The sequence below is a fragment of the Symphodus melops genome, assembly GCF_947650265.1.
Source record: "Symphodus melops genome assembly, chromosome: 19".
In the NCBI taxonomy this organism is placed as follows: Eukaryota; Metazoa; Chordata; class Actinopteri; order Labriformes; family Labridae; genus Symphodus; species Symphodus melops.
In genome coordinates, this window is record NC_136709.1 from 2,166,645 (window position 1) to 2,189,741 (window position 23,097).

The following is a 23,097-nucleotide window of genomic DNA, read 5'->3' on the forward strand; positions in this document are numbered from 1 at the left end:
ACGGGCCCAAACATTGCCCGGGATCATCAAAGATATACCTCTAGAAACTAGAGTTAGCTTCAGACGTCCAAACAAGGCCAGTACCAGCATTGACAGTAGGAAACATACTTCAAGACAAGAAAAGTTGCCCTGGGTAATCAAAGGTGAACCTGTAGTAACAGTATGCTCCAGAAATGTTCCAGAAAAGAATGACAGCGGTATTATCACAGACATTAATTTATGGGACTTAGAGTCAGAGTCTTTCACAGAGAGTGGAAGTGACACAAAGACTTCCTCCACAAGTCTAACTTCTACCACTGAGCCAGAGTCTTATTTCACACAGGATTACACAACAAAAGGCGACACTGAGACGTCCCCTCGAGAAGACAGACGATCAGTAACACCAAGACCATGGCTAAAGGCTTCCGGGGCTTCCACTAACATTTCTTCGCTAATGTTTGATAACATGCAGGATGAACCAGATGTGGAGTTATCAACACAGCTACCGGAGGTCACTGAGTGTGTACCTTTCGCAGTGTCAGTGTCAGATGTGGCAGAAAATCTTGCGGCACTTGAAGATGGCAAAAGATTAGCTGTCAGACTAGTTGTGGAGCAGTTAGTTATCCTTGCTTTTCAAAAGGCAAAGGTGAAGGACAGCTTGGTATCACCAAATACTATCATCGAAAGCTTGTTTAGGAAAATATGGGAAGATGTCAAAGATCTAGATTTTCTAGTAACCAAAGAAACGGTCACAAGCCTACACAAGGCTATTTTCAAAGACCTACACCAGAAGATGGGTGGTAAACAAACGGTGCTACTTTTCATGAAGCTGGGGTCTCCAGGTATTGAAAATAACATTTCAGAATCTGTGAAAACTCACCTGATGAAGCAGAAGAGGCCCAACGCATTCTGCAGATTCTGCTGCTCTGTCACAGAGAGGGTTAGATCGTTCTTCGAAAAAAAATATTGACATTTCTTTGGTGTGAGTTCAGAAGAGCCCTTTTGTGTAAATGTTGAATCGTCATGAGGTTTACTCCGGGATAGCTCCGGTTTTTCCTCCCGCCCACACGACTGTGGTCAGATTTTTAAAAAAAACCCAAAAAACAGGAAGATGAAATTGGAAATATGCATTTAGCACGGAGGAACTAATCTCTGGATTCTCTTTTTTTCATCCAAGTTAAATGCAATATTCAAGTCCTGCTGCACATCCATACCCTGTCTGCCTCACTGGCCTCTGCACAGTGATCAGCAGCTTGACAAAATCTCAAGAACAAGCCCACTAGTTTAAATTGTTGTACCGTCACAATATTTACTCTGGGATAGCTCCAGGTTATCCTCCCATTCCCACAATTAAAAAAAAAAAATCAATAAAAAATCAATATAATTGGCCGATTCATTTTCATTCATGTACAATTTGTGTAGAAAATAAAAAAGACAAACTTTCTTCCTGTGCACCAGCGTATAGTTTTTTTAAGTACAAACCTTCTCTGGCCTTAAACGTAATATCTGAATTAGATGGCTGATCAGTATGTGTGATATGATTGTTTAGCCAGTAATTGTTTGCAATTCTTGTTTTTAACCCATTGAATTCAGTCAGTGAATATAGGTATATATTTTGTAAAGGTTTTGAAAGATCTTTAGGCTGTGTCGTCTAATCTGAAAGGAAGATCGAGAATGAGAATAAGTCCAAATCTGGTTTATTGCAGATTGATCAAAGGTAATATAAAGAGCCACTCAGCTGAGAATTTCTCAGCGAGCACAAGGGATACAGCAACAGAACGCCAGCAGGGCCACAACTGTAATGAGAGAGATGCCAATACAGGAAATATGCTTTCCATTTACCAAAATCAGTATCTAACCAATTATTAATGGGATCATAAACACCTCAATGCTCAGCCAGCCAGGGTGCTGGAGAGGGAACGAAGTAAGGGCTTTGGTTACAGAGCCATCTGAGGCAGTGTTGTTAGGAATGAAAGTACAGCAGGAAGCTCCAAACATGCTGCAAACACTCCCTTCTTTGGCCAACAGCACGTCAAGCCCCATCCTATTTTGCAAGGTCATCGGTGAAGCCGCTGCCAATTGCTCTGAAAGACCAACAACGGTATCACAAGCGAGATTATTGAGGAGTTGGACATTATAATGAACATCATTTATTCTGTCTACATTTTTATTGGGTGTGATGTACAGACAAAGGGATTCAAAGCCTTCTGCTATTTGATTAGAACATTTGTTCTTATATGTAGGTGGGGCCTTTAGTGAGGTCAAAATATTTGTGAATTCCTTGGAGACTGGAACCGCTGATCTCTTACGTCTGCTACCAGCTTGGGAGGATGGTGGGTGTAAGAGGGAGCCGTTGGTGTGGGTTCCCAGCATAGTAACAGGCAGGACCAGGGTCACCAGGGAACAAACACCAGTCTAACTGGTGGGGAGGGTTTGCCTGAGGGAATAAAGAGAACACTGCCAGAATAAATCTGCACAGGCTTCCAATCGACCATTTCATTCATATGTAACATTAGTTGTCTCTGAGCATAAATGAGAGGGCTGAAAACCTACAATATGTGTTCCATTCTCTTGTTTAGACAATGACACATGGGAGGGTTTGACAAACAAATAGAAACAACACTCAATTCATTCACACATTTTTTCAGTCTCTTAAATCTGGTTCACATGGCAGGATAATTACGACGATTTTGGCTTCGATTCTCCCCTTCCGATAATCTTAAGGACGCTCCGATCATCATAAGATAATCTTATAAGATCATCCTGCCGTGTGTGGTGTGTTCAGACCGTTCTCGTCTGGTGGGAAGAATGTCGGGACCGCTCCGATCTCAAATCGGGGATATTCAACATGTTGGATTGTTTTGGCCCGATCTCTCATCATGTGTGGTGTTTCCCCCTCCGAGGAGAAAACGAGCACGAGCCTGTTGACTGTGACGCGTAGCCAATCAGAAAGCGAGGAAACACCGGTAGCAAAACAACAACTACTCACCTCCATATCATCATGTAGCAAGTACAGCTCATGCTCCCGTTGTCTCCACTCTGTGACCGACGCCTCTTTTTAAAATGTGTTGTGTTTTTTTTTCAGATAAAAACACAGCACAAACGATCCCTGTTACATCCTCTTCGTCCGTTTGTTGACTCTGGAATCACGTTTGATCTCGAGAGGTTTTGCGAGATTTCCCGTCTGATCGGGGGACGTTGGCGAATGAAATCGTTTCGTGTGTGGTGTGTTGATGTTGCCGTGTGGCCGCACACCACACGACCAAAACTGTAAAACCTCCGATTATTTATCGCCATGTGTGTGGTCTCTAAAGTTTGGGAAGTCGGCCGACAATTTTAAAATCCTGCCGTGTGAACCAGCCTTTATAAGATCCCTTCCACCGTGATTTTGCTCAGTCCAGCCTTGTGGCGTTCTGCCACAGCCAGCTTCATTCCTCCACTTCTGCTGTTGGTTGGGTGGGGTCTTTTGTCAGGATGGATATGACCTGTCGGGAGATACTGTGTGAAATATAATTAAGCTGCTGCAAGTAGTCAGAAATCTGCAACATGTTTTGTACGCTCTGGTTTTCCTATCTCTACTTTGTCAAGTTTTGAGCAATGATACATGAGGACGTGTTCTTCCTTCCCCTTTTGAAAAAGCATGGCGTTTACAAAGCTGTGTTTTCCTCTTACAGACTCTTTAAAGCACCTCCTCTCACTCCACCTTTTAAATTTAGCTACTTCCTGTACATTCTGGCTCTCAGTTAGTGAACATCCTGTTTAAGCCCTCCTTTAAGGTGCAGATCAACCCAGTGCACAGAGGCACTCACAAGGTAGAGCAGTATTCTTCTAATCAACAGCCAAAATACAAAATCAATCTTTTGGCAGTTAAAAACTAACTTCTCCTCCTGACTGCAAATTCATGGTTCATTTTTAAACTTTTAGCAGGAGATTTTGTCTTCTCTTTTTCCTTTAATCAATCTTCTACTACAATTTATTTAATACTACTTCTATTTTATCAGTTACACTAATACAAGAACATTTCACACAGGCCTTTACACACTAATAATTCACGGCGCAGTGCGCACACACACACACACACACACACACACACACACCCAAGACTTCTCTTTCGTCAGCTCATTTATAATTTTCCTCTATTTCTTCATTAAAAAAAATCACACTAGTAGAAGAATGACCTTCGGGTCGCAGTGCTAGATTAAAAAGCTTCAGGTGCTAGTCTCCTGCGCCTGACCTCTTGGAGTTACCTCAGGATGGAAATAATTCTCTACAGAATGATGTACAAAAATTAACCAGGTAATATTTTGGATTTGATTTTAAGAGACCACAGAAACACAGCAATACAGTTATCACAATGAATAGATCTGGACATAGAAGGAAGCAGTGTTGCCAGAATGGGCGGTTTTCTTCCCAATTGGGCCATTTTGTTTACATCAGGTGGGGAAAAAATACATTGGGCTGGTGATTAAAATTTGGGCTGCTTTTGTCCACATTTGGCGAGTTTTTAATATTGTGAAAAAGGGTCTCTCTCTTTAATAAATAGATAGGGTTAGGGTTAGAAAAAATAATTGATGTGAGTTGTATACAATTGGCATCTGTTTTTTTTCCCCAATTGGCATCAATTCATTTGGCATCGTAACCGTGATGTCAGTTCAGCAGACAGGAAATGCACTGTAGCCGTGCTGAATTTGAAGCGGGTGGCCTACCTAAGTTAGCATCATGCCGAAGTGGGGAAAATAAAAAAAATCTTACAGGAAGGAATGGGAGACCGACCCTAAACTAAAAATCTAAATCGCGCCTGTCCCAGGAGACCAATCTAAAGCCTGTTACAAGCACTGTAACACAGAAATAAGAAAAAACTGTAAATAGTTCTTCAAGTTCTCAGTATTGTTCAAGTTAATGGAAAGTCGTTGATTCTGCGTAAAGGTACGATTGTTTTTATGTCACCTTAGCTTATTTGCACTGGGACTGAGTTTGGTAACTCCATTTACTCCTTTAATTATAAACTAATGTTCGTGGTTTTATGTTTTCAGAGTCTCAATCAGCTGCGGTCAGGTCGTTGTGCGTCTTTCAGCACCACAGGTGTGGAAAGCGCAGAGGAGGAAAAAAAAAAGGGAGGAAGGAGGGAGAGACACTATGTATGTGCATTAGTTTGTTTTAAAATGTTTTTCATGTAGTGCTGTGATGTAAATAACAAAATATATTAAGCCTACACCGCTTAAAAGTGCACCTTTTTGCATGCACTTGGCATTATTACTACTATTATTACGCTCGGACGTCAGAGGTTCATTTTGCTATTTGTGGAACCCATGGTTGATTAACTCTGCTCTTGTTGGTTGCAATTTGCAAAAACCTATTTATCTCTCATTTATATGTGGTTATTTGATGGAGATGTGAAGCTCTGGGTGTGTTTTCTTTTGTGTGTTATGAGATTGCAGGTTTACACACGGGTGTCTGGCAACTTTGTGGTTTGGGCTGGATTTTATTGGAATGGGCGGTTTCTAAGATGTGATTGGGCTGGAAACTGTCAATCTGATCTGGCAACACTGAATGGAAGAAATGGAGGCACCAGTGGATATTCAAGTGGGGGCCATTTGTCAACAGTGGGAATTGATGAAAAGGGGAAATCCGGACAATGCCACCTAACTCATTTTGGAGTTCATTATCTTACTGTCAAAGTCCGTGTTGGAGAATCTCAGGAGAAAAATATGGTCTTGTCTGAGGAAAGGACTCAGTCCATTCTGGGCGACACAATAACCAAAGGTTTTGCGCAGGTGTTATGACTGAGGGTCATTTTGTGGTTGAACGTGTTGTTGTGATTGTGTTCTGTGTTGTGCGTCTGTCTCTGTGTGTCCCATAGGGCTGGAGGTTTCCGGCGGATTGGTGGACAAATAGAGGTACACCTGAAAAAGTGTTGAAAGTGGAGCGCCCCTTCTTCTTGCTCACTCTCAAAAAAGATTATCGTTTGTGTCATGAGGCAGTTCTCAATTTTTTTGTCGGGGACCTCTTTCTTTTGTGTATATTTTTCTCCTTTTTCTTTTCCAGGAAGTTAGGCCAGATACATGTAATTTCTTTCATTTTCTTTGAGTCAGGTAAGGTAGTTTATAAAGTTGTCAACACTGATGTTTTGGTTATTATTTTTACGGCAATCTCCCTGAAAGTTTTGGTTTTGGTTTTGTATTGAAATAAAAATACAGTGGGAATTGTAAACTTCACTCTTGGTGTGGTTTATCTTTGGGAGTGAGTAGGAAGAGAGGAGCTTTATGCTACGGCCTATGCTGGCCGTAACAGCAGGTTTTAAACAGTACTGACAAAGTTATGTGTCCGAGCTGAAACAACTTGACAAAATGAATTGTTAAGGAGGTTGCCCAAAGTGTCAAGTCCATTACATTAATACCTGACTTACACCACCAAAAAGACTTGATAAAATGGTAGGCTTTGCTTGCAGCATGTTAAGGACCTTCATGGGCAGGGTGAAGAATATATGCAAAACTCAAGTCAGGCCACATAAACAAAGACAAAGTGACACCGGCTCCACAGTGGACGTGGAGGGCAGTAGTGGCAGCGGTCTCGGCAGCAGTTGGTCAAAAAACAGTTTAGCAGGGCCTGCAGTACATAATCACACACATAATAATATAATATATAATATAATAAACTTTATAATTAAGCACAAAACCCTACATACTGTGGATGTCAGAACATTTCCTTCGTGTTGGGTCATCTAGCGCCTCCCAGGAGCTTTATATCCTCTCACCTGATACATCCATCATTACATTACTGCCATAAGCACATTATAAATCATACCTGAGAATCTGTACACACACTCTATGAATCTGTAAACACACTATATAAAAGCACATATATTTAACTGTGGATTATGTATGCTGCAGTAGACTAGTTGTGGTTAAGACGACTTAACCATCTATATTTTTAACTATCCTAACTATTAACTTTAATATATAAAATAACTTGGTATTTTCCTTAATGGGCTGTTTCCTTGCAGTCAGCAAGTGACTGAAAGAAAGCTTTAGTGAAGACAAGGCTGAAAAACTTCAGACAGAAGATTTACAACAACAGAACTACTGGAAGAGTACAGAAGGAGAGATAGAGGTTAGGGGTTGTAGAGGTCACAGCAAGAGTAATTAGCTTATTACTCAAACGTTAGTTTGTTTACATTTCAAAAACCTACCTGGGCTATCTTAGACACTTTTGCTACTGATGGATGATCTAGCGCCTCCCAGGAGCTTTGTACCCTCTTACCTAATACATCCATCAATACATTACTGCCATGGGCACATTATTAATCGTACTTGAAAATCTGTAAAAGCACTATATTCTAACAGCTTCAACGGTTGAATCCTTAGCAGCCATTCCTTTCCAAGACGCATTGCGTGCTCGGGACATTCAACATTCACGTAAACAATCCCCGGCATCCTCAAGCTCGACTGACACAGCTGATCTGAATTTCACTTTTTAATGCAAATATTGGCTATTATTTCATTCAAATAGCTAATGATACCCATGTTTAAGAAGGAAGGTGACTCAAAAGCCTAATCTTTGTTTATTCCTGCTCACTGATGTTGCGGGAGCTGTGATGCTAATGCTGTATGGTTAGCGATAAGTTAGATAATGTTTAGGCTAACTAGCAACTTGACCTAACGTTTGTTGAGTTAACATTACTTTTTTTTTTCTTTTCTTAAGTTGAGATTTTGCTACGCACACAGATTGTCAAGTTAAAAACACATCGACGGGTTGTGAACTCTGTTTTTTTTTCAGACGGTTTGATTTGACTCCAGTAGCCAAACGGAGTGAAGCATAATTTAACATTACATTGCTTCAACATTTCTCTTTTGATTTTAGGGAGCAAGGAGCATACTGCTAACTTCATCCAGCTACGGGGGCGAAATAATCATCTGTTCACAGGAGCAGAGAACACAGCCAGCTTTGCTTGGAAGTAACATCAAGGAAAACATCGGGCCATATTATCACCATTGGACCATCTTGTCCTTAAGGCTAGAATTAGTTCTCATCCCATGTAAAGCCCACAATATTCAGACACACAGTAAATGGTGTCACGTGGATGCAAACCGTTGACTTTCTGTTTTTTAAATCCAAAAGAGAGCATCTAAATAAATAATATTTGAGGGATGTGTTCCAATTTTCACCCCTATGTTAACATGCTTTTCCTTTTCTGTTGCGTTCTCTGTAATAAGAACTACTTTGGAGACGATGGGCCTGGCTGGCAGTGTGTCAGCGTTGGGCCAAAAACAAATGGGACAACCTGAAAAAGAAACACACGTCATCTGTGCATTCAAATTAAAAGGACTGTATTTCACATCCTCACCTGATCTCAGAATCTCACAGGCCACAAAAGCAGCTGTCATAAGAATGTATTTAATGATTGTGTTTTTATTCTTGGTTTAGATTTATTTCTTGCTTGGTTAGGGAACCATGGATATCTCTTACGCTTCTTGCCTTTTCTTTCTATTGCTGGGAAATTTTAAAAAGTAAACTCGACCCACTTTCACCCTGATATGAACCTTAGATTACACCAATCTTTGGTGTTGAAAAGTTAACCCAATACAGAAGTGCAAAAACCTGCAGTTCCTAAAGTGTCCACTTGAGGCTGGCTGCAAAAGGCCCTGTAAGTCACGTACAGTCGTATTCCAAAATGCCCATTTTTAGCAGTGAAATAAACATGTTTACAGCCTGGTTCAAAATCAAATATGGTCTTCATGGTTCATGAACAACAAGAGTCATGCATTATAAGGGGAGTGGCTTACAGTGCTTTGTATCTGTTTGTCAAAAGACTGAAGTCCCACTTCAGCTCCACCTCTCTGCCTGATACAAACTCTAACGGAAGTTACTTTGAAATGGAAATTTCAATTTGGCAAACCCCCATTGATTGGCTAAAAAAAAAACTTAGAATACAATGAGTGACATCACTTAGACTATACAGTCATGTTTTATACAGTCTATGATTTTTAGAAGAAGGTGTCTGGTTGTCTGGCAGGTGGGCATTTGTACCTTTAGGCCAATCGTGTTTTTTTCCAGTATCTGAATAGATCAAACGTTAGGTGAAGGTGACATATCCATCATGGTAACTGAATGACGCCTTGTCAGAAACTAATCAGTGAAGTCAATGAGGCTATATGCATATCGACTACAGACTATGCATTATATATAAGAAATGAACTTAATCATTGTGAAGTCAGTCATTGACTTGCGGACTACACTTTTGTTTTTAGTTTTTTTTATGCCAGAATTCAGGGGTAGGAAAACTTTTGGGTAGGAGTTGCGTTGTAGTCCAGACTACACTAACAGAGACCAAGACAGAGAACGAAGTGCTTCAAGACCAAGACCAGACCAGGGGTGTCTCTTCTTCTTCATTGTCTATGTAACTATAAATGGGAACATTATTTACAACAGGAACTTAAGACGGTATTGAGAATACAAACTCATTAGAAAAGTGCAGTGAGAAGAAGGCTCACCACCAAAACCACTGATTACAAAATTGGCTTTACTTCAAATATGAAAACAATGCGTGGATTTAACACAGCGTAATCCAAACTGAGGTTTTACGAGCTTCAACACTCAGCTTCTCACTATTAACCAGGGAGTGTTTTGGGGCTATAAAGCTGCTTCATCTTGAATTTTTGTTTCAATAATCCATCCCTTAATGAATTCGCAAAGTAGCAATTTCATGCAACTTTAACCACTCAATGTATTCTATGTTTTAAGTAACCTTGAAGATTAATTTGGCCAATGGGGCTCCTGTTTCCATCTGTGAACTTTGACACTTTAGTTTGATACCCTGACCCAAAAGAAATGGCCTAAATTGATGTCAGAAGACAAACTGAGCAAATGGATGGCTTTCATTAAGGTGTCTGTCCCCGCAGACGTGTGTTATGTCACCAAAAATAGCTTCAAAACATTGCAAATATATAAGAAATAAAAAATAAAAAGCAAAATCTGGCATTTTAGGCCACAACAGTCTGCAAAATCGTGGAAGGACGGAGAAATGTGTGAGCAGTTTATGATATCATTTATCCAAGGAGCACAGCGTCATTTCAGAGGAAAAAAAAAAAGATGTTTTATTTGTTATCAAACAGATGATTTGAAAAAAAAAAATGGTTATGAAAAGTAACATTTATATAACACAAAAATGTGAATCTCAGACAAGAAAAAGACTGCAGACCTCCGCACGATTAAATGACAATGGCAGTTAATGAAAACATAAAAAAATATCGCAAATAGCAAAATATCGTAAAAATGTTCTCACGGTCAAACGGTGACAAACCATGATTTGAGGTGACCAGTGCCACTTAAAAAATAATATACGTCTCTTTCAACTCTGAACTCCCATCCACTGTAGCCTCTTGGACTTCATATCTTTGTCATAACTCTGACTTTATTCTCTTTCAAAAAAATAAATGACACTTGTGTAACCCAGAACACAAAAGCCATGATACAGAAAGAAGGGCACCTTGTATTTGCTGGACAACTGCAAGTAGTTAAATATTCATGCAACTTTAGAAACATCTCTGGTTAGATCTCTAGGCTAACAATACATCTTTATTCTTTATGAAATATCAATATGATTCTCCACATTCTGATTAAAGTTTTTCTCCATGTAAATTAACAGTTAATAGATTTCTGTCATGAAATACGCTGATAAACCATTATGTTCAGTCTGTACAATAGAGGTACTAAAAATTACAACTGTCATGGTATATGTACAATTTCCTACCTACAAAGTACAACAGCTAGCATGTAATAAAATATGTAAACAAATTTGTTGTTTTTTTGACACAGTTGACTGTGACAGCAGATAGAATTCACACTTTCAACATTTGATTTATTTCCGTGTACACATTTGTTAACAGTGTTGTAGTACTGCATTTGTCCTCCTCCTGACACCTTCATAGAAAAGAGAACGAGAGGCAACGAACCAACATACAGTTTTGCAAAAAGATAAAACCACAACTGGCTGTGCATCAATAATAGACCATTTCTTAAAGAGATTTGTTTTTTCCATAGTTAACTTTTTTTGCGGGTTCAACCCAGAGAGACGGGGGCTAAGTTCTGATCTGATGCTGACAAACGGTTTGGCATTAAATGGTCCCAGTTGAACAATGCATACTGGACTTTTACAGTACCGTACTTTACTGCAGAATCAGGATGGCATGCATCTTACAATCAGTCACTCTTTAACCAAGAGAAACGGCAACTTGTTTCCACAAAGTGAGTCACTCTGTCCTTCCGACGGTGACAATAGTTGTGGTGACTCAGACTCCAGAGAGGACAGATTCTGTGAGATCAGCCCACAGCGATTTGCTGACTCGGTATCATTTTATACACAGATATAGTTTTCTTTACTTGCTGTTCTTTTTGTCATTTTTTTCAGTTTTGCTTTAAGCAAAAAAAAAACAAAACAAAAAAAAACCAAGTTAGACACCACGCTTGTATTATGTATAAACCATAAAAATGTGTCATATTCTGATACAACAAGAGTCCTTTTTTTAGTTTTACAATGATGGTGTGCCTGACCCCCTCTTGTTAAGCACTACATGTTGCTTACATGCTGAAAATGTAGAAGATTATGAGCCTTTTGTAATTAACAATTTTACAAAAAAGTTTTTTCGTTTGATGCCAAGGATCACATAGTTCTAAAAGTCACTTAGGAGATGATGTAGCTGTGAAATATTTTCTATACTGATATTGTCTCTGACCAGATAGAAGAGTAAGGTCTCTAAAGTTGCTATTTAGCCTTGTCTTTATGCTTACAATAGTAAGTGTGCTTTATATTACAGTACATATCATCAGTTCAACTACTCAGCACAGTATAGGATTATTCAAGTTCCACGTAATACCATCATTTGTCATAGCTCCTCACAAGGAAAGTGATAAGTGTTCTCTTTAGTGCTTTCTTCATGAAAGTCTCACAGTCACACGTAATACTCCTTATCCTTATTTTTCTGTTTCTTGTTGCTGCCTTTCAAGTTCTGCTGTTTGTCCTTCATGACTGCGCCATTGCTCTGCACGGCTGAGTTGGTTATGTAGTTCCTGCTTTCGTCCACCTGGTAGGAGCCTTCATCCCTGTTCCTGTACTTATACATGGCATACAGGAGGATGAGGATGCACAGGGCAGCGGCCGCCACTATTCCGATGACCATCCCGGTGGTGCTGCTAGATTCACGGACCACTTCCGAGGGCCCTGGGACTCTCCTGACGCCCGGCTCTGTGGGGAGTGCTGTGGGTATATTACGGAACATTGGGGAGGTTATTAATGGGCCCCTCTGCTTGGTGCTGTCTACCTCAAAGGATGTGGGCAATGGAAGCAACACTAGGTCGGGCTGGGGTTTTTTTAGCTCGCGGTTATTCATTTTGCCAGCATTGTGGAGGGTTGCGGTGGAGGCAGAGGTGGCGGTGGTGCGGCTCTGGTCGGCGGTTAGAGGTACGGCGGTAGTGGTAGTCCTACCGCGTCTGGAGACTGAAGGTTTGTTTGGTCTAAAAGTCTTGGGTGCATGAGCTTTGTAGCCACCTTCAAAGCCTGACGTGGACAAGGTCTTATCTGTTACCAAGGAGAAGGTCGTGTAAAAATCTTCATCATCGGTAGGGGGGGCAGGTTAGACTTGAACGCTTCGCCAGAGCCATACCCCGATATCACCAAGCCATCATCATCACAATCATCGCTGCCTCGGTCCGACAAGCAAGGTACCCCCACCTCAGTGGCCTTGGACAGGGACTCTTTGGTGGTCTCAATAATGGTGAGGAGTGGGTGGTGGGTTGAGGGAGTGGGAATGAAGGGTGCACGAGGAGCTACAGAGGGGTGCGCTAATGGATCCTCAAGTATTGGGATGACTAACTCAGCTCCTGAGGTTTGAAACAGACAGAGTTGTTGTTAGAGTAAAGCAGGGAGACTTTCAAAAAGTTACTAAACTTCCTTCATTGGAACGAAAAAACAGACAAACAGGCATCCACTATTTCAAGAAAAAGTTTAGAAACAAATAAATATAACTAAATAAAAAAGCTAGCTGCATAGCGTAGTAGCTGGTGAACAAACATGCCTTAGGTACAGAGGTCTTTGGGAAGTCAGAGATCTTTATCGTAGAGTTAAGTTTCAGAGAGGCCCAAAGTAACGAGGTCAATGGAGACGTGGAATCAAGAAGTTCTGATAGACAAATGAGTGATTTTTTTTTTTTAACTTAGAAGACGTGTAGTCATATTTTAATACAATTATAAAGCACACAACTAATTTTACATAAACAGATCATCAAACTTGAACTTAAAGGGGGAAAAATTACACATCGTGATTTATCTAATTTGCACAAATGATTTGGCTAGTTTAAACTTACTGTGTGAAAAGTCGGAGGCCAAATTATTTAGTTCATGAATGAAGCCCAATGGCTGCTTGTGTGTTCACAATCGAGACGTAGGAGTCAAGAGAGAAAAATTAAGCGAGTAAAAAGAATTTGTTTCAGAAGAAAGTAAAATCGTCAATTCCTTGTTTCTCTCTTCTTCTTTATTTCCCCTCTTTCTAGACTTTAACACGCTGTTTCTTGGTAAGATTAAAAAAAAGGTCTTCATTGGATCTTCATTTTGTTGTTCTTGAACTGACCCAGTGATTCTTTCCAAAGAACATCTCTGTATCTAAGAGGAAACTGTTCAACTTTAACTGTCTCGCATACAAAGACAATGGCAGAAAAAAATCCTCTGAATGTTCACTCTTGGCCTCCAGCCAATACTTAGTAGAAACTTCACGTTTTAGTTGGAGAACAACGCTCGGCCATGTGAGAGTCAATATATAAACTCGCATGCTGTGATATAAAGTACATTATGAAAGCAGGTTGGTCTGAAGGATGAAACTGAGACTATCCAAACTGCAAATACTGACTCATCCTCTTTAATACTTTGGACTAACCAGTTGCAAAGACGTGTTCATTTCTACAATATAATAAGCATGACAAAACCTCTGATGGTTATTTAGCATTTACCTTCTAAGACTTGTTAAAAAAAATCATTGCAAGACAATCTCTAAAGTTTAATTCACCAAGTTTTGTCAGGCAGGTATAACTGGAGTGAACATTCAAAGAGCCATTGACAAAAAAAATTAAAACTTCCATCAAGCAGCTGCAGACTCAACACTTAAAGCACATTATCAGATTTAAATCAGTTACAGCCAGCTTTAACACACACACGTTTAGAGGCGCACACACGCAGACCAAACAAAGGCAGGTTTATTAGACATCTCATTAACACATTTAAAGGTCATTCAGTTCATTTCAGCTTGATCTGAGATGCAGTTTGCGAACTCTAAGATGAAGGGCTCGAGTCTATGTTGGTAAAAAGTAGCCTGTGTCCATATAGAGGAGTAGTACATGCTAAAGAGAAGAGGTTCAGACACCACATGGTTTTTGAAAACATTCTGAACAGGTGCGGTCGTGTGTCTTGACTTTAATCGGTTTCTAAATTGTGTTTTAATATAAGTTACTGGCATAAAACTAATTTCTTTACTCTCCCATTCTACAAACTCATCATTATATTACTAATATACACAACTCAAGACACAGCCATACCTGTTGGGAATCTCCATACTGGCTTTACTGGTTTAGATAGTGTTGAGTCTATCCAACCTAAACAGCCTGGTCATTGTTTCTGATTCCATGAGCAGAAATGTGGTAAAACTACAATAAATATAGGAGACGCTTTTTGAAAATTGAAGAAAGTTTAGAACTCAGAAAGTTTCAAGAACAATGCAGATGTGGCTAAACACTGAAGCTTCCTTGTCGGCTGCATTGCAAGCTGTGTAAGCATTGACTCTGGAGAAGAAGACACTTCCAGCAGAAACACTACTCGTCAGAGTTACATATGACTCCTTTAACTTTGCTCAGACACTAAACCCAGTGTTGAACCTAACTTAAGGTTGGGACATTGTTTGGTTGCACCAGTTAGCAGAAGATTAATCTTCACTACAAAATCATGACGTCCAAACTAACAAAAATACTGTCGCAGATATGATGGTTCCCCCTCTGTACCTCATTATCTTCTAAGTAATCTACACCTTTACACCATGACAAGCGTGTTTGACACGTACTAGGTTTGAGATTTAAAGTGAAACGTCTGCCTACGTTGGAAATATGTTTGTACACCACCCCTACCTTTAATCGTGTCAACTCCACGTCAGATAGAACTAGGCAGTATTTACACCCTCTCATAGCCGGTGCAACCTGGTACTGTTCATTAGGAATCAAGGGACCAGAATAATATCGGGGTTGCTTGGCAACAGTGCAGTTTCAGTAAGGTTGTGGCACGACTTACCTCGGTGGAGCCAAAATGTAAAATCTGTGCTCCCCCACTCAGAGTTTACAAACTGCATCTTTCTAAATAAATCAACATTCAACATAGGGAAAGAAAGGCATGCCGTTGTCAACTTACATCAACAAATTGCCCGCATGATTTAGGCATGAAGAAAAGAATTTACAAAGGAAAAGTTGTGTAAGAATGTTGGATAGCCGCTAGGTACCGTTGAAGATCATTTTTATTCATTGTAGTGTTCTATCTTAAAACACGACGGTACAGGGAGGCAACAACACATACATCCACACCACATAACATAAAAAATAAAACACCATAATTCTGTTTTTTTATGTTTTGGTTTTTCCTGGTAAATAGTTTGTTTTTACAAAAATGTGTATCTACATTTTTTCCATTGCAATAGACTTCAATAGTATCTAAAATCTATTCATATTACAGTTTTTGCTTAATTTGTCATTTGTTCTTTAGTGTAGAATGGATGATGACTTTATATTTCAATATCTCTAAAGACAAGGGAGAAGGTGAAGAAGGGGTGGGACCTATGAACATACTACATAGGAAATGAGGGTGATGAGGGTGACAGTGTAAGTCAGTTGCCATGTCCATGTAAAGGCAGTACGAAGCGGTCGGGCGGCATTAGAGCTTGTGGCTGTAAGGAAGGGATGGGGATATACAAACAATGAGCAATATACATGCCCATCTACAGAAAAGAACAGAAGAACTCTAACACTGACAAGTCTGACAAACCCTAAACTGCAACTTCTTAGCCATGCAATTCATTTGTTTTTTGTCTTAAAGTCAAAATATTATTCTGCAAAGATTTGTTTTTTGATTTAAAAAAATCTGAAAAATGGAAGATATGAGAGAAGTGGATCTGGAACTGCTTCAACTACTAATTTTGTGGGCTTTGGCATACATCTACAAAGAGCATGAAGTTGAGTGGATTGTGCAACTGTTGAGGTTTTGATTTTTCTTTGATTTTTTTTTGAATGCAATATTTCAGCAGGAGAGCTTATCGTAGGATATTTAAAAAAAAAAAAAAAACACACACAAGTTAGTCACTAAAGTAGTTCCAAATCCAAAAGAGTCAAATTATATAAAAAAATATTTCCCACTGCGTTCTAAATATTATCTGATTGACAAAAAAACAAACCAAACATACTTAATAAGCCAAAAACCATAATCAGAACCAAAATGCCAGAGATCAATTGGATAAATGCAAAAAAATATGACCAGTCAAAAACTACCCAAATGAAAAAATGTTACGATGAAAGAACAAAGCCATTTAAAAATTTTGCACACACTACAACCAGATGCACACAATAGAAAACAGACACTGGTGAGAGGGGCACTCGGCTGCAGGACGAGCTCCTCTCTCAGGTGTTTCTGATGGCAGATCTATCAGTAATGTTAGTCTTTAAACATGAACCGGCGGTGCAGTCTGGGTGTACATCGGAGAGAGACGGTACTGGCTGACAATGGGTTATTTTTATACTTATTTTTTGGTTTCGTTTTAGTCATACTGCAGGATGTTGATGCATGCTTAAAGTAAGTTGCATTTAGGGAAAGTAGAAAAGAACCAACACAGCAAACTGGGGTGGGGCGGGTAAGACTGACCAATGTTAGAAAAAAGAAAACAAAGACACTGTGTCCCAATCCCAATGCCTGATTTGAAAGATCTGCAGTTTTTCCCCAAGCAAGAAACAACACATGACAAGCTGAGGTTCAAGATCTACAGCCAATTCTCCTCTTCTTCGGTTTAGTTTGATTGTTAATAATCGTTAGCATTACCACCACAGCCAACATCGATCCACTCAGTATGCAAACTGACATGGCTGAATAAACACATTTTGTCACTTTTCAAGTGTGACTTCACCCTTTATATTTTTATCCTCCAACCCCAACCCCCCCCCAGCAAATACAAATATATAGTGAGAACTATAATTAAAATACAAAATGGTCAAAATTAGTGCTTAGTATGCAATTGGGACACAGCTCAATTTGAACTAATAGAAGTGGGGAGGAGGAAACAAACAAAGACACAAAACAAAAATGAATTAAAAGTATTTGTCATGTTCTTTATGTGAAATGCTGATTTTTTTTAAAAAAAATTTGGGGGGGGGGGATCCAAGTATGATAAAGAGTCAAAAGTTGAGCTTAAAGCTGATATCCATAACATCAAGTAAAGTGAAAATCAAACTGAAAATACAAATGTTGTTGTATGTAATGCCTCAGGTGTTTTCTGGAGAAAGAAGTGACCAGATCTGGTACGGCTGGGAACCTTTGGGTGTCTCACGATTCAATTCGATTCTTGGGGTAACAATTTCATTGAGAATCTATTTTCCATTCTGAATTCCTAGATTGGAATTTTATTTTCCAGTTAGTTCATACTTCAAGATCTACGCCAGTCAACTGTGAGACAGGCTGAATTTCTTGCTGCTCTGATTCAACGAGCTGGCCTTAGCACTTAGCAGGGAGTGAATTTGGAAGTTATGAATCTATTTTATATCTCAGGAGATAAGAACCTCGTTTTTTATATAAATAGTTGTTTTTCCCCCAACCTCTTATATTTGGACGAGAGTGGCACTAGAGGGAAGCAAATGATGTATTGGGCTAACAAAAAGCTAGCTAGATTAGCAACATACATTCTCAATTCAATACAGTTAATAATAACTGTGATGCAACAAACTGAAAAATAAACAGCTGGCTGCTTAGAGAGTCTTTTGTGCAATGACATTTTGAAGGTGGCCACTTTTCTATCCCATGGTAGCCCATCCAATGTGTGGCCATTTAAATTGGACCACAAAGACGTAAGTCCATTAACAGATTTTTTTTATGTCTATTTCCAAAGCAAATACAGTTTAGTATTTTACTTAGTACAAAAAAGAAATGTCATTGAGTAAAAGAGGTCAACCTTTGGGAGAGTACCATGCCCGTCAATGTCACTTCTCCATCACTGTCTAATTAAAATCAAGAAGGGGCAGGACTTCTTATACTGTATTTACATTATAAACAAAAATGGCGGACAAGGCGAGGAGCCAAATCCTTTTATTGCATGGTTTATCTTATGCACTCACTCTGACTGTTTCCATGGGTTCCAGGGCTAGAACTGCTGCTAATGCATTGGACATAATCCCTTTACAGTGATTGTGTATTTTTGTTGCAGAAAAGGCAAACACACAAAATGCAGTACAACTGTGTACCCGAGCAGCCTTAAAGGCTGTGGGGATGCAACCGACTTGTAGAAACGTTTTTAGACGAGTCATTTGGATGTACAGTCTAAGATTTTGTTAGTTTTCTAACATTGCTAATGCTAATATGAAGAAACAGGTGGCTGCGTTTGTCTTCTATAAATGGTGACAAAATCTTCAAGCTTCTGAAACTGTGTGCAACATGAAAGGGGGGCGCAGGGTGCACGGGGCTGTGAATGAAGAGGCGGCCCCGTGTGGCAGTATAATTTAAGAATCACGAGCTCAAATGTATAATTGGAGCAAAAACTAAACAGTATTAAAGTAAGAAAGACCCCTCAGGATTAGATTGAGAATAACACAACGTAAAAACAGTTTGTATTACAGTTCCCAATTTAAAAGGATTTAAACAATAATTTCCTGAAAATGTTACAGATACCAGCTTTAAACCACTGTGACTTTGACTTATGATTCTGTACTTTGCCTAATGCAACCCACATGGTTTTTCCATGTAGGAAATATATAATCGGAGAGAAATTCCATAAGATGGCAAATGCCTGTCCAATCTACACTACCAACGAAAAGAGACCAGAGGTTGTCAAGAGGTTAGAAAAACTATTTCAACATATTCCATACTTTCAGTTTAAATAAACCAATTACAAAGTTCCTACCCAGCGATTGTTCCAAAGGACAAATAAGATCTGAAATCTGGTTTATTAGGAAACTTGTATGCCAGGTTAACTCACTGGGAAATGTTTGGCAAGATTTTAATTTAGTTAAAGGCAGGCTGCTTTTCTGACTTCCTCTTACAACCATCCCTGCTGGTCATCAGAAAGAATGCAGGAAAAGCACAACCACGTTGGTTTCAGTTTTGTAAGTAAGAGGCTAAGTCTCCACAGTCTATGAACATTTTTATATATTTCTTTGATCATTTTTTGAGGTTAAACATATTTAACAAAACACTTTCTTTCCTTGTGGCACTAGAGCCTAGAAAGTTTAACTTGTTAACCAGATAGAATAATTTAATTATTTGGGATCAATATCATATTGTATTGGTCTGAATGTCCACGGTCTCCAGAAAAAAAAAAGTGCTTGCACACTTAACAGTTCACTGTATTTAGGAACCCGATGTATACGTTGCCATCTTATGAAATCAGTTGAAAGAGAGAAAAGAACACGACAGATTTACAACAGAGAAAATAATCACTCGATAACTTCTCCAGACAACAGCCACCCTGACACAGTAAGACAGTGTGGGGTAAGTAAGACGACATTGGATGACACTGCAACCGCAAGGATGGATTTACAACTCAAACACGAATGCTGACCAAGCAACCAGGTTAGTCTAAGAATGGGAAGCTTGGAGTCAAGGATCAATTCAAAAGCATGCCAAGAATGATCAAAGGGCACCCTGAAGAGAATGACTGGATGATTTTGGTACCAATGATGGCTTAAGAGAAAAAAAAAAAAAAAAGTGGAAAATAGAAATTGAGGCAAAAGAAATATCAAACTTGCACCAAAATAAGTTTAAATAGAGGTTTAACCACAGAACTGGATGGTAGGAGGGTTCAGGAAGGAGATGGACCAATAATTTAGAAGCATGTTTTGGACACAACTACCATGAGTAACTTCTGGAACTTTCCCCGTTCAGGGCAAGAAAATATTTATTTTGCCTTTTGTATTTTCTTTGTAAAAATAGAGATGTTTTCACTAAAAGCTGCATGGTACCTCAAGATAAAAGTGGAAACAATTATCACCCACCAAAACGTCATGCCACACATGTTTAGGCCAAAATACAAAAATGCGTTGTTTTTTTTTGTGTGTGAACTAGACGGGAATGTGGTCTCTGAACCAAAATTTAAAAAAGACAAAACCAAGCATTGACTCTTCAAATGAAACAACAGAAGAAAATCTCAAATCAAAGCATGCCGCTGTCAAAGTCAAATCGATGTTAGGGTTAGAATGGTGTGAATTTCTGTGTAAACACATGATTGGATGACTGGGGCCCTGTCTTTGTCTTTCTTCACAAATCCCCATGAACATCAGGCTAAACAGCACAGCTCTGAACCCATTTACACCAAAACCTCTCCACATAGTCTTTGAAAAAAAATGGGAATGTCCTTTAAGACCGCTCAAAGAGCCTTCACATTCTCGCTGTTGAATGAGAACTTTTCTTTGGTGCAATCAACTCAAATATTGTCTAACCTTTTTTCCCTCAGTTGGAACAGAAATCTGTGAATTAATTCAGGACCAGAATCTTTTTCCAAAACCTTGTAATGGTTGGTTTTTATGTCTCAGCATTTCAAATTGTTTTTGTGCCTGTACTAAACTGCTCGGTCTCACAGCTTCAATCACATCTAAGAAAAGCTTTTCATTCTCCCCTCGTCTCCCCGTTTGTTAACCTATTGTTCCCATAAAGTAATCACCAATCATGTAAGGTGTTGTTTAGAACTATTTTTATGAGATCATGTTGATTTGTTAGCAGAATAGATTTACGATGGAAATGTCCTTCCTGAGGTTAATAGTGCACTTAAAGGCAGTCTTCACCCACCCCCTCCCCTCTGTGCTCCCTCAAAAGCCACGCCCCCTCACTTACACGCACGAGCGCCGCTGGACCTCATCTCATCGCTTTGCATTGTGTAGAAACTACATCGTCTCCTGTCTCATTCAGCTGTCAGTAAATGACTATTTTACTACTCACAACGACGAGCTCACAGCATGAACTCTGCCATCAGTGACACACTTTGAGTGTGGACTAGAGCATGCAATGAATAGAGCCCGCGCAGGGAGACAGAGTGCCGTGATTGGTTAATCAGATTGGTACCTCATGGCAGACATTGGTCGAAGTTTTTACAGGTTTACAACTGCAGCAGATGACTGATCTCTCAGAGCACAGGCGTTATTCATTTCTGTCAGGACAATTTTAAACAAAATCTTGAAAAGTGTATCTGGAGGAAAACACCAATCGTGCCTTCAAGAGAAGCTCACATTGTAGTTTACAGGGAAAGGATTTTGAGCAGGTTTCTCAATTGAGTTCCTTTTCTGTTTAAATCATAATTTTAAAATATTCTTCATTCTGTTTATAGTTGAGACTGTGACGTTTCTGTGGTAAGGAGTTTTGTTTTTAAAGAAAATGGACAACTTGAATTATCAATATATATATATAATATAAGTAGGGAGCATTTAAAAAAAGAATTATTTTGTGCTATGTTGCATTTTGTGAAAGTGTATTCTTAAATACTGAAACGTGTTTCAATTAAAACCCATATATGTCTTTTCAGGATGTGACAACTTAGCTGCCTGCTGTTTCCTTCTAAAAATGTGTTATTGTGTTGGTTAAAAATGGACATTCCCACTTTTTTTCAAACCGATTCTTTAGGTTATAACAATTCTTAAACCTTTTTTTTTTTTTTGATTTTCTCATATTAAATACAAAAAAGACAGAATAACAAATACACCTAAAAGCAAAAGGTATGACCCAAAAAATGAAAAACCTGTACACAGAAATTCAATGATATCTGTTCTCTATCACGTTTTGAATGCAAGCCTATTGAGATGAAAAACCACAAATGAAAAAGCAAAAAGAAAAACATCAAAGTGTTCTAGCCAACGAGCTGAGTTTTAGCAGAAACAAAATTATAATAATAAAAAAAAAAGTCCAAATGTTTTGTTTCAAAATAAAAATCAGTAAAGCAGTGAATGGCAGGAGCGGTGAACCCAAACACGATGTCATACATTTTGCAGCATCAGTGCAGAAAACTTGGTTCACCATCATACAAATTTTGCACATAATGATAACATGTAATAACCTTTATTATTCCCCTCAGCAGGCAAAGTTTGTATGTGTACTGGTGACCATGTTAACTACTTAAAAAAGACCCCATGTGCAAGTGTAGCTCATGTTGTTGATGGTGCTCTGTGTCAGCAACATTCTGAATTATCTGTCCGTGTCTCTGATGCATCATCTCCACGACTTCAATTTGCATTTCAGGTTTAACAATCAATGTTTTCACTGGGTCATGTGACGTGCAGCTTACCATGATAACTGTCTGAATGAAGTTACACTTGTTCTAACCATGGGGCTGTGATGCTCTGAGGATACCATAGATCCTCGGGTGCAAATAAGTGATGAGTGAGAGAAAGCAAGCAAATGCAAACTAACCTAGCCCACCTGCATGGCTCGTATCACACTCCTCCAGGTCTTCGTCGTCACTCGAACACTCCGCAGACGACCCGATGTCATCCACCGAATGCTTTGTGGGCCGGTTTTTGGTCATCAGAGGTCCCAGCCGCAGCAGAGAAACACAGATCACAAACAAATACAGTGTACAAAGAAAAGAAAAGGACAGGTCAATGCTTTAAAAAAAGCAAAATTATTTTTTCTTTAGCACTTGTAAGTCGATTTCTAGAGCAAGTGCCTCCAACCCCCAGAATGCATTGATTCAGTTTTAACAGCACATGGTGACCATAGAATGTATAAAAAGATGGACAACACAACACCTCAAAGTGAAGCCAAAACATTTGGAGCTGGGCTCTAAAAATTAAAATATGTCCATTTCTTTTTTTCTCTGTCGTGATCGTTGTCGCTGTGCTTATAGGTGTTCCAGTGTTC

General features: G+C 39.2%; 1 protein-coding gene across 2 annotated transcripts in view; it reads right to left on the reverse strand.

The window, feature by feature from the left end:
• Positions 1-10,370: 10,370 nt before the first annotated feature.
• nrxn3a (neurexin 3a) overlaps positions 10,371-23,097 on the reverse strand; it is a 136,110-nt gene continuing 123,383 nt past the window's right edge. For both annotated transcript variants that reach the window (XM_079369968.1, XM_079369969.1), the window contains 2 exons: positions 22,657-22,738; positions 10,371-12,232 (listed from right to left, as the gene is read on the reverse strand). In XM_079369968.1, coding sequence (XP_079226094.1) covers positions 11,928-12,232; positions 22,657-22,738 — 387 coding nt within the window. In that variant the 3' untranslated portion in view covers positions 10,371-11,927. The remainder of the gene's footprint in view (positions 12,233-22,656; positions 22,739-23,097) is intronic.